The 13760-nt window shown below is 44.0% G+C and overlaps 2 protein-coding genes across 14 annotated transcripts in view; both read left to right on the forward strand.

Annotated features, from left to right (window-relative positions):
- The window catches only part of KDM5A (lysine demethylase 5A), a 117324-nt gene extending 108376 nt beyond the window's left edge, over positions 1 to 8948 (forward strand). Inside the window, exon 28 of the mRNA XM_070620431.1 lies at positions 8820 to 8948. Coding sequence (XP_070476532.1) covers positions 8820 to 8864 — 45 coding nt within the window. The 3' untranslated portion in view covers positions 8865 to 8948. The remainder of the gene's footprint in view (positions 1 to 8819) is intronic.
- The window catches only part of SLC6A13 (solute carrier family 6 member 13), a 38648-nt gene continuing 33758 nt past the window's right edge, over positions 8871 to 13760 (forward strand). For 7 of the 13 annotated variants that reach the window (XR_011540245.1, XR_011540246.1, XM_070620457.1 and 4 more), the window contains exons 1-4: positions 8871 to 9003; positions 9155 to 9201; positions 9914 to 10115; positions 11525 to 11728. Coding sequence is in view for 11 of the 13 variants with exons in the window: in XM_070620457.1 (XP_070476558.1) it covers positions 11530 to 11728 (199 nt within the window). In the remaining 2 variants the exon portion in view is untranslated. The remainder of the gene's footprint in view (positions 9004 to 9154; positions 9202 to 9913; positions 10116 to 11524; positions 11729 to 13760) is intronic. The other 6 variants (XM_070620458.1, XM_070620460.1, XM_070620461.1 and 3 more) reach the window with 2 other exon arrangements.

Raw genomic sequence — 13760 nt, forward strand, 5'->3', positions numbered from 1 at the left:
CCAACAAGCCTGAGTCCAAGTTCTGGCTCTACCCATTTCTGGTTATGTGACCTTAAGCAAGTTGTTTAACTCTCTCTAAGCCTCTGTTTTCTCATCTTTAACGTGGTCATAGTAGCCATCCTTGTTTCACAGGTGTGTTCTGAGGGGGAAGTGAGAGGGTGCCTGTGCAGCACAGTGCCGGCACCGTAACGGTGATGAGTGATGTTATTAGTATGCTTTGTCATAAATTTTATTTCTTTAAGACCTTGAGCTTATGGAATTCAGGCTAATTTTCCTATGCGGAGTCAAACACAGTATAAGAGAAGAGTCATCGAAGTGTTCAGTAGCACCTATGGTTCTTGAATGTAATATCCCCGAGCTTTTCACAGCAGGGTCAAGTACTTGGACTGCAATAACCAGGCGCAAATCATAACCTTTAAATAAAAACTTTTTATTTTAAACTAATTTTAGACTTACAGAAATGTTGCAAAAATAATACAGAGTTTCCATATATCTTTCACCCAGCTTCTCCTAATGTTAACATCTTACATAGCCATGGTGCGTTTGTCAGAACCAGGAAATTAACATTGGTAGAGTACAATTAAACTAAACTAAAGACCTTATTCAGATTTCACCAGTTTTTACATTAATGTCCCTTTTCTTTCTTTTTTTTCTTGAGGAAGGTTAGCCCTGAGCTAACTGCTGACAATCCTCCTCTTTTTGCTGAGGAAGACTGGCCCTGAGCTGATATCCGTGCCCATCTTCCTCTAGTTTATACGTGGGATGCCTACCACAGCATGGCTTTTGCCAAGTGGTGCCACGTCCACACCCAGGATCTGAACCGGCGAACCCTGGGCCGCCAAGAAGCGGAACATGCAAATTTAACCAAGCTGGCCCCTAATGTTCCTTTTGTGTTCTAGCATCCTGGCTAGGATCCTAGCCAGGATCACACATTGGATTTAGTTGCTATTTTCCCTTAGTCTTCTGCAGCCTAAAACAGTTCCTCAGTCTCCTTGTCTTTCACGACTTTCACACTTTTGAAAAGTAGTGATCAGTTATTTTGTCCATCATCTCACATGGTTCATGATGTGGATATTGATAAGTCTTATTGCTGGTGATGTTGACCTTGGTAACGTGGTTAAGGTGGTTTCTGCCTGGTTTTTCTACTGTGAAGTTACTATCTTTCTCTTTGTACGTAATAAATATCTTGGGGGAGATACTTTGAGATTATGTAAACTGTTCTTCCTCAAATTTTCATCCACTAATTTTAGCATTCATTGGTGGATTTGGTTTACAACAATTATTACAGTGGTATTTATCTAATGGTGATTATCTAGTTCTCTCTTTCCTTCTAGATTTGTTAATTAGAATTCTCCTGCATGGAAGAGCTGTCCTTTCTCCCCAATTTATTCATTTAATTGATTATTTATTTGTATTATCATGAACTCATGAAGGTATTTTATTCTCTGGGTTATAATCTGATACTATTATTATTCATTTTCTTGCTCAAATTATTCCGGTTTTAGCAAACCATAAGTTGTTCAGTTTGTTCTACGTGCTCCTTTCTTCCCTTTCAGTGTAATATTCGAAAAAAGATCAAAAAGGTCAACATGTTCCTGACCCCCATATTTGAATGGAACTATGCCTGTTAATTCAGAGACGCCCAGAGGGGAGGCGCCGCCCCTTCCTTCACCCCCCCATTCCAACATGGAAACTGATATTGCTCAGAAACATTATTTTTGAAATGAACTATGCTCCTTTTAAAGTTTGTTTGCTCTTGTTCCACTCCTAGCAGAGGCAAGAAATTGTCAGGAGAGTATATCATGGCATATTGGCATTTAAATATGCCCAGGGTCAACTTGATAGAAACCAAGACCTCTGAGGCCTGCTTTCTCCATGGTTCACTTTGTTTCATACATCCTGTTTTGGAAGCATCGCCTTTTGTTATCCTCGCTAAGAATCTCAGATGAGTCTTAAAACTTCAGCAGTTTCTTAAGTAAGAACTCTTGAATACTGATTCTAGTATTACCTGTTTCCAGTTTTCCTGACCCTGCACCCAGGAGACCAAAGGAGGATGGTGACATGAGGAGGATGCAAGGCTAATCCTGCCTGATTTGTGCTCAACACAGACAGGGAGTTGTGAGGGACTGTCACTAACACTCATCTCCCAGTGGTTCTCAAACTTTTTTTTTTGGTGAGGAAGATTAGCCCTAGGCTAACATCTGTTGTCAATCTTCCTCTTTTTGCTTGAGGAAAATTGCCGCTGAGCTAACATCTGTGCCAATCTTCCTCTATTTTGTATGTGGGACACTGCCACAGCATGGCTTGATGAGCAGTGTGTAGGTCCATACCCAGGATCTGAACCTGTGAACCCTAGGCTGTTGAAGTGGAATGTGCAAACTTAACCACTACGCTACTGGGCCAGCCCCTCAAATTTTTTTTTTTTTAAGGAAGATTGGCCCTGGGCTAACATCTGCTGTCAACCCTCCTCTTTTTGCTGAGGAAGACTGGCCCTGAGCTAACATCCATGCCCATCTTCCTCTACTTTATACGTGGGATGCCTACCACAGCATGGCTTGCCACGCGGTGCCATGTCCACACCCAGGATCCGAACTGGCAAACCCCGGGCCGTTGAAGCGGAATATGCAAACTTAACCACTGTGCCACCGGGCCAGCCCCCAACCTTTTTTTTAACTTTGGTCAATCTAGGCAGGGCAGAAGTCCTACTGTGTCCATTCCTACTTGATAGAGAAATAGAAATTAGGTATAATAAAGATTTGCAGAGGAATAAAATAGTAATCAAAATGGTAATATGGCAGCAGTTATATAAAAACAAAAGGATCAACAAGTAAAACCAAACATTCCTTAATACAAGAGCAGCAACTCAAAATCACTCAGGATGATCCTGATGATGCCCTAATCACAGAGAGTCTTTCCTGGAAATTGCTTATTCCAATCATTTGCCTGTATGAGGACACAGGGAAGCCTGTGCAACATTGCCAAAGGCTGCGTGGTACGCCAACTTCTTAGAGTACTGCATTTGAGTCCTCAGTAAACTCCAGTTATCTGGTAATTTTAGATTACAAACGCCAGGGTTTCCAATGCTTAGATGCTCAGTTAATAGGTCATTAGTAAGTACCACTCAATGATAAGTAATAGTAGCATGATCTTTGAAGATGAACATTTTTGCATGAGTTTGCAGCCTCTCCCAGAGGACCCTTTTGGTCCGTTGCTTTTTTTTAAAAAATTATTTTATTGAGGTCATATGGTTTATAACATTGTGTAAACTTCAGGTGTACGTTATTATATATCAGTTTCTGTATAGACTGCATCATGTTTACCACCGATAGTCTAGTTTTTATCCATCATCATACATATGTGGGCCTTTACCCTTTTGCCCTCCCCCAACCCCTTTCCCCTCCAGTAACCACGAATCTGTTCTCCTTATCCATGTGTTTATCTTCCACATATAAGTGAAATCATATTGTATTTGTCTTTCTCTGTCTGGCTTATTTTCTTAGCATAATATGCTCAAGGTCCACCCATGTTGTCACAAATGGAACGATTTTGTCTTTTTTATGGCTGAGTAGTATTCCACCGTGTGTGTGTGTGTGTGTGTGTGTGTGTGTGTGTGTGTGTGTGTGTGTATCACATCTTCTTTATCCATTCAGCTATTGATGGGCACTTGGGTTGCTTCCACATTTTGGCTATTGTGAATAATACTGTGATATAGGGATACATAAATCTCTTTGAATTGTTGATTTCATGTTCTTTGGATAAATATCCAGTAGTGGGATATGGTATTTCTGGATCATATGGTGTTTCTATCTTTAACTTTTTGAGGAATCTCCATACTGTTTTCCATAATGGCTGCAGCAGTCTGCATTCCCATCAGCAATGTGTGAGGGTTATCTTTTCTCCACATCCTCTCCAACATTTGTTATTTCTTGTCTTGTTAATTATAGCCATTCTGAAGGGTGTAAGGTGAAATATTGTAGTTTTGATTTGCTTTTCCCTAATAATTGGTGATGGTGAACATCTTTTCACGTTCCTGTTGGCCATCTGTATATCTTCTTTAGAAAAATATCTGTTCACATCCTCACCCATTCTTTGATCAGGATTGTTTTTTTGTTGTTGAGTTGTATGTGTTCTTTACATATTTTGGAAATTAATCCCTCGTGAGATATATGATTTGCAAATATTTTCTCCCAGTTGATGGCTGTCTTTTCGTTTTGTTCATGGCTTCCTTTGCTTTACAGAAGATTTTCAGTCAGATGTAGTCCCATTTGCTTATTTTTAATTTTGTTTCCCTTGCCAGAGTAGACATGGTATTTGAAAAGATACTGCTAAGAGTGATGTCAAAGAGTGTACTGCCTATATTTTCTACTAGGAGTTTTATGGTTTCAGGTCTTAGCTTCAAGTCTTTAATCCATTTTGAGTTAATTTTTGTGTATGGTGTAAGAAAATGGTTTACTTTCATTCTTTTGCATGTGGCTGTCCAGTTTTCCCAACACCATTTATTGAAGAGACTTTCCTTTCTCCATTGTATGTTCTTGGCTCCTTTGTCGAAAATTAGCTGTCTGTAGATGTGTGGTTTTATTTCTGGGCCTTCAATTCTGTTCCATTGATCTGAGTGTCTGCTTTTGTGCCAGTACCATGCCGTTTATATATAAAAATATAGCTTTGTAGTATATTTTTAAGTCAGGGATTGTGATGCCTGCAGCTTTGTTCTTTTTTCTCAGGATTGCTTTGGCTACTCGGGGTCTTTTGTTGTTCCATATAAATTTTAGGATTCTTTGTTCTATTTCCGTGAAGAATGTCATTGGGATTCTAATTGGGATTGCATTGAATCTGTGGATTGCTTCAGGCAACATGGACATTTTAACTAAGTTTATTCTTCCAATCCATGAGCATGGAATATCTTTCCATTTCTGTATGTCATCATTTATTTCTTTCAATAACATCTTATAGTTTTCTTTGTATAGGTCTCTCACCTCCTTTGCTAAATTTATGCCTAGATTTTTTTTTTTTTTTGAGGAAGATTAGCCCTCAGCTAACATCTGCTGCCAATCCTCCTCTTTTTGCTGAGGAAGACTGGCCCTGAGCTAACATCCATGCCCGTCTTCCTCTACTTTATATGTGGGATGCCTGCCACAGCATGGCTTGCCAAGTGGTGCCATGTCTGCACCCGGGATCCGAACCGGCAAACCCCAGGCTGCTGAAGCGGAACGTGCAAACCCAACCACTGCGCAACTGGGCCGGCCCCACTCCTAGATATTTTATTCTTTTTCTTGCCACTGTAAATGGGATTGTATGCTTGACTTTTCTTTCGGCTAGTTTGTTATTAGTGCATAGAAATGCAACTTATGGGGCTGGCCCCATGGCTGAGTGGTTAAGTTCTCACGCTCTGCTTTGGTGGCCAAGGGTTTTGCTGGTTCAAATCCTGGGTGCGGACATGGCACTGCTCATTAAGCCATGCTGAGGCGGCATCCCACATGCCACAACTAGAAGGACCCACAACTAAAAATACACAACTATGTACCAGGGGGCTTTGGGAGAAAAAGGAAAAATAAAATCTTTTTTTTTTTTTTTGAGGAAGATTAGCCCTCAGCTAACATCTGCTGCCAATCCTCCTCTTTTTGCTGAGGAAGACTGGCCCTGAGCTAACATCCATGCCCGTCTTCCTCTACTTTATATGTGGGATGCCTGCCACAGCATGGCTTGCCAAGTGGTGCCATGTCTGCACCCAGGATCTGAACCAGTGAATCCTGGGCCGCCAAAGCGGAACATGTGCGCTTAACTGTTGCGCCACCAGGCCGGCCCCAGGAAAAATAAAAATCTTAAAAAAAAAGAAAAAAGAAACAAAAGAAGTGCAACTTATTTTTATATGTTGATTTTGTACCCTGCAACTTTGCTGTAGTTGTTGATTATTTCTAATAGTTTTCTGGTGGATTCTTTAGGGTTTTCTATATCTAGAATCATGTCATCCACAAACAGTGAGAGTTTTACTCCTTCCTTTCCAATTTGGATCCTTTTTATTTCTTTTTCTTGCCTGATTGCACTAGCCAACACTTCCAGTACTATGTTGAATAAGAGTGGTGAGAGTGGGCACCCTTGTCTTGTTCCTGTTCTCGGAGGGATGGCTTTCAATTTTTCACCATTGAGTATGATGTTGGCTGTGGGCCTGTCATATATGGCCTTTATTATATTGAAGTACTTTCCTTCTATACCTATTTTATTGAGAGGTTTTTTTTTTTTTTATCATAAATGGATGTTGGATCTTGTCAAATGCTTTCTCTGCATCTATTGAGACAATCCTGTGATTTTTTGTTTTGTATTATTATTTTTAAAAATTTTTCCTTCTTCTCTCCAAAGCCCCCCAGTACATAGCTGTATATTTTTTAGTAGTGGGTCCTTCTAGTTATGGAATGTGGGACACCACCTCAGCATGGCCTGATGAGCAGTGCCATGTCCACAGCCAGGATCTGAACTGGCAAAACCCTGGCTGCAGAAGCAGAGTGTGCAAACTGGGCCAGCCCGATCCTGTGTTTTTTATTCCTCATTTTGTGAATGTGCTGTATCACATTGATTGATTTGCAGATGTTGAACCATCCTGCATCCCTGGAATAAATCCCATTTGATTCTGGCGTATGATTCTTTTAATGTATTGTTGTATTCGATTTGCTAACATTTTGTTGAGGATTTTTCCATCTATGTTCATCAGTGATATTGGCCTTTTTTGTGTTGTCCTTGTCTGGCTTTGGTATCAGGGTGATGCTGGCCTCATAGAATGAGTTAGGAAGCTTCCAGTCTTCTTCAAGCTTCAGAATAGTTTGATAAGGATAGGTGTTAAATCTTCTTTGAATGTTTGGTAGAATTCTCCAGAGACGCTATCTAATCCTGGACTTTTGTATTTGGGAGGTTTTTGATTACTGGTTCAATCTCTTTATTTGTGATTGGTCTGTTCAGATTGTCAGGTTCCTGGGTTGTCTTGGGGTGCTGGTTGCACAGGTGCCAGGGGTGCTGGGCGCATGGGTGTTGGTGTCACTGGCAGGAGGCCTGGGGACCCCAGGATTTGTATACATCCCTCGCTGCTGGTGGAGCTGGTGTCGGGTCGCGAGGTCACCTTCTGTGGTTCCTGCTGTTTCCGGAAGCAGATTCCACCTTCCACCACCCTTTTTAGGGGGCTGGGGGGCTGGGAGGAGGCTGCTCTTTTGCTCCAGCCGGCTGGGTGTGCGGCCGGCTCTGCGGCCGGCGGGCGGGGTATCTCCCCGCGGGGCGCCGGGGTCGCCGGGAGCTGCGGCCGCGGGCGGCGCTCGCACGTAGGCGCTCGCGGGCGGGCTCGGCCGCTGGGCAGACGTTCGCGCCGCCGCCCCGCCTCCGCTGCCTTCGCGCCGCGGCCGAGGGAGGCTGGCCGGCCTGGGTCGCTGCCGGGAGTGGGGCCGCTGCCCCAGTTCCGCTGCTCCCCTCGGGCCCGGTCTGCCCACCTTCAGCTGTATAGCCGCATGGGCATCCTGTTGTGCTGTGTAGGGAATCCTCTGCTGGTTAATAGACGTCCCTTTAGTTGTCACTTAGAGGGGAGAGACCAAGGGAACGACTCGCTCCGCCATGATGCTGACGTCACTCCGTGGTCTGTTGCTTTACGCAGTTAAATCAGACGGATGGATGGTTAGAAGGGGCGAGGAAGACGGGCAGCTGAAATGTAAGAATAATGATGTCCACCAGGCTCTCTCGCTGTTGTCACGATGTGTTTCCCCGCCACTGCTTCAACGCCCTTGAGGCGGATGAAGGATGAGAGAAATAGAAACTTCCTTAGAATCTGATTTACCCTCCTTTCCATTCCTCTTGGTCCTTTCAGGCACATCTTTATGATCTCATTCAGCACCCCACCCCCACCGCCTGATTCATTCTTACTGTCTCGTCGGACCCCTAGTTTCAGGGGTCTCTCATACCCACCCCTTTCAAGACAACGCCCCTGCTCACTGTGAATAATTCCTTAAAGATAAATAATAGCTACTGTTTGAGGGCTTGCTATGCATTAGCCCTTTACATATACACATTATTTCCGGAAACCTCACACAACCTTGCAAGGTAAGGAATATTCTCCCCTTTTTATAGATGAGAAAACAAGACTTTCTGAAGTTGAATACTTGCTCAAGGCCACAAACTGGAAAGTGATAGAAGCAGGACTCAGACCCTGGACCATCTGGCTTCAAAGCCACAGCCGCTTTCCGCTGCACAGCACTGCGCTTCATTCAGCACGTGGCTGAGCGGGGACCCCGCCCCTGGCCCTTGGAGCCGACTCCGAGCTGAATGAATGATCCTCCACTCGCCACAGCTGCCTCGCTGGGCTGTTCCTGCCTCAAAACAAAGCTCCCGTGACGGCCTCTGCCTCCTCTTCGCAACCAGCTCCTTCACTTATGACAGATTTAGGGCTTTGCTTTCTTTTAAACCTTGGCACTTCCTTTTCTTTATTGATTTAAGAAATTATTTTAAAAAAATCAACTCTAGCACATTATTTAAAAATTCAAACAAAACTGAAGCTTAAAAATAGAAGTGAATGTCTCTCTACTACATCTGCTGGCTCCAACCCTACTCTCCTAATGTAACTACTATTAACTGTTCAGTGAATATTTTTTCAGACTTTTCTATATGTGTATAAATGTGTGTGTGTGTTTAGGAAGTTTTCCTGACTTCTCAGAATTCTATAATCTGTATGTCTTTATTCTAAATCATTGTCCATTCCAAATTGTAAGCTGCAAAAGGGTAAGATAAATGTATTTTAAATTAATCTACACAGCATCTGACCAAAGAAACACCTATTCTTGATGGATTTATAGGAGCACCTGAGTTGGAGAAAGGGGTGGAAGGCAGGACCCTTCTAGAAAGACCCTGAGGTCACCAAGAGGGAGGAGCACGTGAGCTACAGGGAGGAGAGCGTGCTGGCCGCCGATAAGCTCACAAGCAACTGGCCTGACCTGCCAGGGTGTGCACACACTCCCCGGGCTGTGAAGTCACTCAAGTGTGAGTTGTCTGGTGCCCGAGGGGAGGGGAGAACAGGGGAGTGGGGAGGCAGGAGGGCGGAATGTGGGCTGGGCCAAGTTTAGAATTACAAATGCAGCGGAGGAGTTGGAATCACACTTTAAATAGCCAGCACCTTCCCCTTCCCCCTTAGATTATCCTTCTCCCCCCGACTGGACCTCTGGCAGCAACTGCACGAAGGTTGGTAACATTCTTCTCTTCTTTTTCTGTTTCCGAGACTCAGACTATAGGTTGGTGGGATCCGTAGGACTTAAAACCAAAGGGTTTTTTTTTATCCTTCCCTAGAAAATGCTCCTGCCATTTCTGTGTGCATATGCAAAGACTATATGCTGTTTTCTCAACTTTCTGAAACTTCAGTGGCTTTTGACTTAAGGGACAATGTGATTTGGAGAAAGAGAACCCTAGGCAGAGAGGAAAGATGTTTGGGTTTAATTCTAAGAAAAGGAAGACTTTCTTCTCTGTGAAATGAGACAATATTGAGACTTGAAAGAACTTAAAAATTTTGACAGGATTAAAAGAAATAAAAATACAAGTGCCTGTTATCCTACCAAGTGCTTTCATATATATAAAACATCATTTGCTATATAATATCTAAGTATATGGAATAAGTAGTAAGTATATATAATAAGTCATATCTAAGTATATGTGTACATTTAAGTATAATGATAGGATAGCTAAGTATATTCTATCATTCTCACTTTTACAGATGAGCAAACTAAGGCTCAGAGTAATTAACTTCCCTGAGGTCAGGCAGTGGTGTGGCCACAGCTGAGGTTTGAACCCTGGCCTGTCTGACTCTACAGCTCAAGTCCTTTCTTCTGCACGATGCCACATTTGAGATGGTACCCTAATGAGGCTAGGGGACCCAGGATAGGGCTACTGTTTCTTCTAGGGTCTGAGAGGATGAAGAAGTGAAGGGAGACGGTGTTCCATCATTGGAAGACATCCTTCAGATGCTAAAGGGAGGCCCAGAAGCGGCACAAGCGTTAGACAATCTTCTCAAAAGGACCGAGGAAACTTCTTGGGACCAGCTGCTTGGGTTTCTCCTTCTTAGCCCACAAACAATCTTTGGAGCCCATTCCCTAATTTATTAAGTAAGCAAAAGTGACTAGTGTTCTCTGACTTTCTCTGACTTTCTGGATCCCTTGGGTAGCTCAGCTGGGGAGGCAGAGCCACAAGAGAGTCTCTGGCCAGATGGGGCTCCCTCTGAGAAAGTTCTGTTAACATGAACTTTTTTTGAGGTATAGAAAAAGTCCTTCTACCCACTTCTCCAGAAAAAGGGCCACTGTAAAAAGTCAGGGAGGAGGCATTAGAAGATGCTTATATTAGGCATGCTGATAAATCTCGGCAGCCGAGGGAATCAAGAGAGGGAGTTAAAAGAGCGGGGACAGAGGGGATTCAAGTCCTGGCTGTGCTGTTTACTAGCTCTGCGGCAGCAGATCTATTATTTTACCTCTCTGAGCTGCAGCTTCCTTATTTACAAAGTGGAAATTCGTCACCAAAAGGAAAAGAGCCCATACTTCACCTTTTTCTTATGCTGATTTCGGAGAGAGATGAAGGGAGTAGCTGGACTCATCTTGTTCAGAGACCCTGGGCTCACTCACCCTCTCATTCCTTTGGAATACTTTTTTAAAAACTAGCTTTTATTTTCATATTACAAAATAAAACGACATGCTCTTTGACAAAAATGTAGGAAATATAGATAAGGAAAATATTCCCATAATCCAACTACCGAGAGAAACATTTTGGCACATAGCCTAATCTTTCAATGCATGCAAATACTTTATGAAATGTTTTTCAAGCATAATCATATTGTATGTGCTATTTTATAGCTATTTTCACTTCACATATTATGAACACTTTTTCATTTCATTACACTTTCTTCTGCTATACAATTTTTAATGATTATATAGTATTTGTATGTGCCAAATTTGTTAACCTATTTACCGTTTCTGAACATCTATGTACTTTCTCATTTTTTGCTGTTATAAACACTGAACATCCTCAATGCCAAATCTGTACCCACAGTCACAATTATTTCCTTAGAGTAAATGCCTGCAAGGAAAATTGGTGGCTCTGAGCATGTATAAAAATCCCACCCTTTCACCTGTCCCAAGCATAGAGAATGGGGAAAACTGAAGCACGTGCTACTACAGACAAGGATAGTTGTAGGATGGCAGGGAGAACTTAGACAACCCAGGGGCTATGTGAATTCTTCCACTGCTACAAGCCCCAACCCAGGAGAACCTGCTTGATGGAAGCAGTGTCTGTATGTCAGTGTCAGTGCTTTCTTCCTGAAACAGGAAAGGAACCTTTATTCTCAGCAGCTGTTATCCACCTTTACCAATAATAGACGTTAAGGAGGACATGGGTCTATAGACAAGGGAGTAGGAATTCATCTCTTCCAGTGTATTTATTCCCTTGGGAATTTGCTGGTGAAGAAAGGGGGAAGGCTTTCCTTCCAGGGTTCTAACAGTAACAGAGCGCCCTGCTTGTTTTCCAGGTGGGATGGATAGCAGGGTCTCAGGCACAACCAGTAATGGAGAGACAAAACCAGTGTACCCAGTTGTGGAAAAGGCGGAGGATGGCAACCTGGAACGGGGGCAGTGGAACAACAAGATGGAGTTTGTGCTGTCAGTGGCCGGGGAGATCATTGGCCTAGGCAACGTCTGGAGGTTTCCCTATCTCTGCTACAAAAATGGGGGAGGTGAGAGCCATTGCGCCACCCCAGCCACCCCTGCAAGGAGGACATCTCCATCTCCTCACCTTCTGCCCCTCCAGAGAGTCCCATAGACACACAGAATGCTGGAATTGGAAAGACCCTTAGAAGTCATTAAGGACATTGCATGAGACTGAGACCTAGACAGCTCATCTGACTTCTCCAGGGGGTTTTCTATTGTAGGGTGGCATCATAGAAATATGAATATAGCCTTGGAACCAGATGGATCACAGTTTGGATTCTGGCTTTGCTACTGATTCTCTGTGTAATCTTGGGCAAGTTAGTTAAGCCCTCAGAGCCTCAATTGCTGCTCCTGTAAATTGAGATAGTAATGCCTACCCTTCAAGGTTGTTGTAAGGATTAGAGATAGTGTATGTAAAGTGCTTAAATGGTAGATGTTGAAGATGATGTTGATACCAAACTGTCCTGTCGTCTTGAGACCCCTAAGCCATGGCTTTGTGTCTTCCCCCTCCTCTGCTGGCACCATGACATTCCCTAAGCCGTTCATTACCCGACTCCCACCAGTGTCATAACCTTTGATACTAGTGGCTCTTCCTTTGAAAATTTTCCACTGAAAATACGTGTGGGGAGCATTGACTCTAACTCTTTACTAGGTCTTTACTGGCTTCTCAACCCTCCATTCTAGGCCCCTGGGGTAACTGCTACCCCCACAGCAGTGGTGGTAATTTTCCTACAACTAACTCCCCTTCAAGGAATCCCAGATCTTTGTGGGAAGCCCCAGAGGGACTTCCCAGATCCTAAAGTGTTTTGGCTGGGCAGGTTAGGAAGATCTCCTTGTTGGTGGGTAAAGCTTATAGAGGTTGGGGCTCCTAGGTGTGGTTTTGAAGTGAGGCTGCAGTCTAAGTGGGAAGAAAGGGGAATGCAGAGGTAGGTCATGGGGGAAAATTCTGAGTGGAGTGGTAATTTCACGGTCACAAATGTTGGAGGGCACCCTAGTGCAACCCCTATCCTTTCGCAGGTGAGCAGGAGCCTCCACATGCATTAAGCTCAGTCTCACAATAGTTTTGGAAAGAGAAAGCACATGACACAGAGTGGAGGTGGGTGGACAGAGAGATGCTCTGAGCCATGGAGTCTTATTCTCAGTACTGCAGCATTTAGGGATTGGCCTTGGAGTTGGAAATTATGTTTTTCCAGAGGGGTGGGAATGGGCTGATATGTCCTTTCTCACCAGGAATTTCTGGCCAGCAGCCTGAAATCACAGGACTTTGCTCAGTCTGCACTGTGAGGGAAAGAAGGAGGTCTTCCCACTTTGAAACTAGCTCTGGACACCCCACATGCTTGTTTAGGAGTTTAGGCCTGAAATCTCGCCCTTCAAAGCACTGGGTGAAGGGATGGGGCTGGTCCAGGGAGGAGAAGGAGTCTGGGGCCTAAGCTGGGCATTGGGACCCTGTATCTGGAACCTAGTAACCAGCTTAGCTTCTCACGTGGCAGAAAGATTAAGAGATGAACCGCTTTCCCCAAGCCTCTCTGGAATTGGGTAAAGGTTGGTGTAGGAATTAGCAGGAAAGGCACAAAGAGGTGGGAGAGAGTGATTTCCAGGTCTACTTCAAACCTACTGGGCTGAAGAAAGGGAAGTAAAAGGGAGCAGTGACAGGAGCAGGGGGACCGTGGGACTTACTCTGTTGAGGTGAGGCTGTCTGGCCATATTTGGGTCTGAGCTCTGCCTCAGGGCGCTGTGGTAAATTGGTGCAGGCATGGAAATGTGTGACTATGTCTGGGTGGAAATGCAGGCCCGGGAAGAAAAGAGCATCTGTGGCCCTTGTTTTTTCACATGGGTGCTTGTAGGGGAAGCTGGAGGCAGGAGGGTGGATGCTGTGGCTTCTTCCTCCCTGGATAGAGCCTGCCTACCAGCACTGCTGATCCCAGTTGATAGTGGAGACATTTTTAGGGGTCCTGGATCCTGTCAAGTTCTCTTTATTTAGTCCGTACACCACCACCCATAATCTCCTCCTTGATCAAGCTCAGGGCCTTAGAATGCCTCTTCTCTTTTCCTTGATGG

Source organism: Equus przewalskii, chromosome 5, assembly GCF_037783145.1.
Source record: "Equus przewalskii isolate Varuska chromosome 5, EquPr2, whole genome shotgun sequence".
Classification (NCBI taxonomy): Eukaryota; Metazoa; Chordata; class Mammalia; order Perissodactyla; family Equidae; genus Equus; species Equus przewalskii.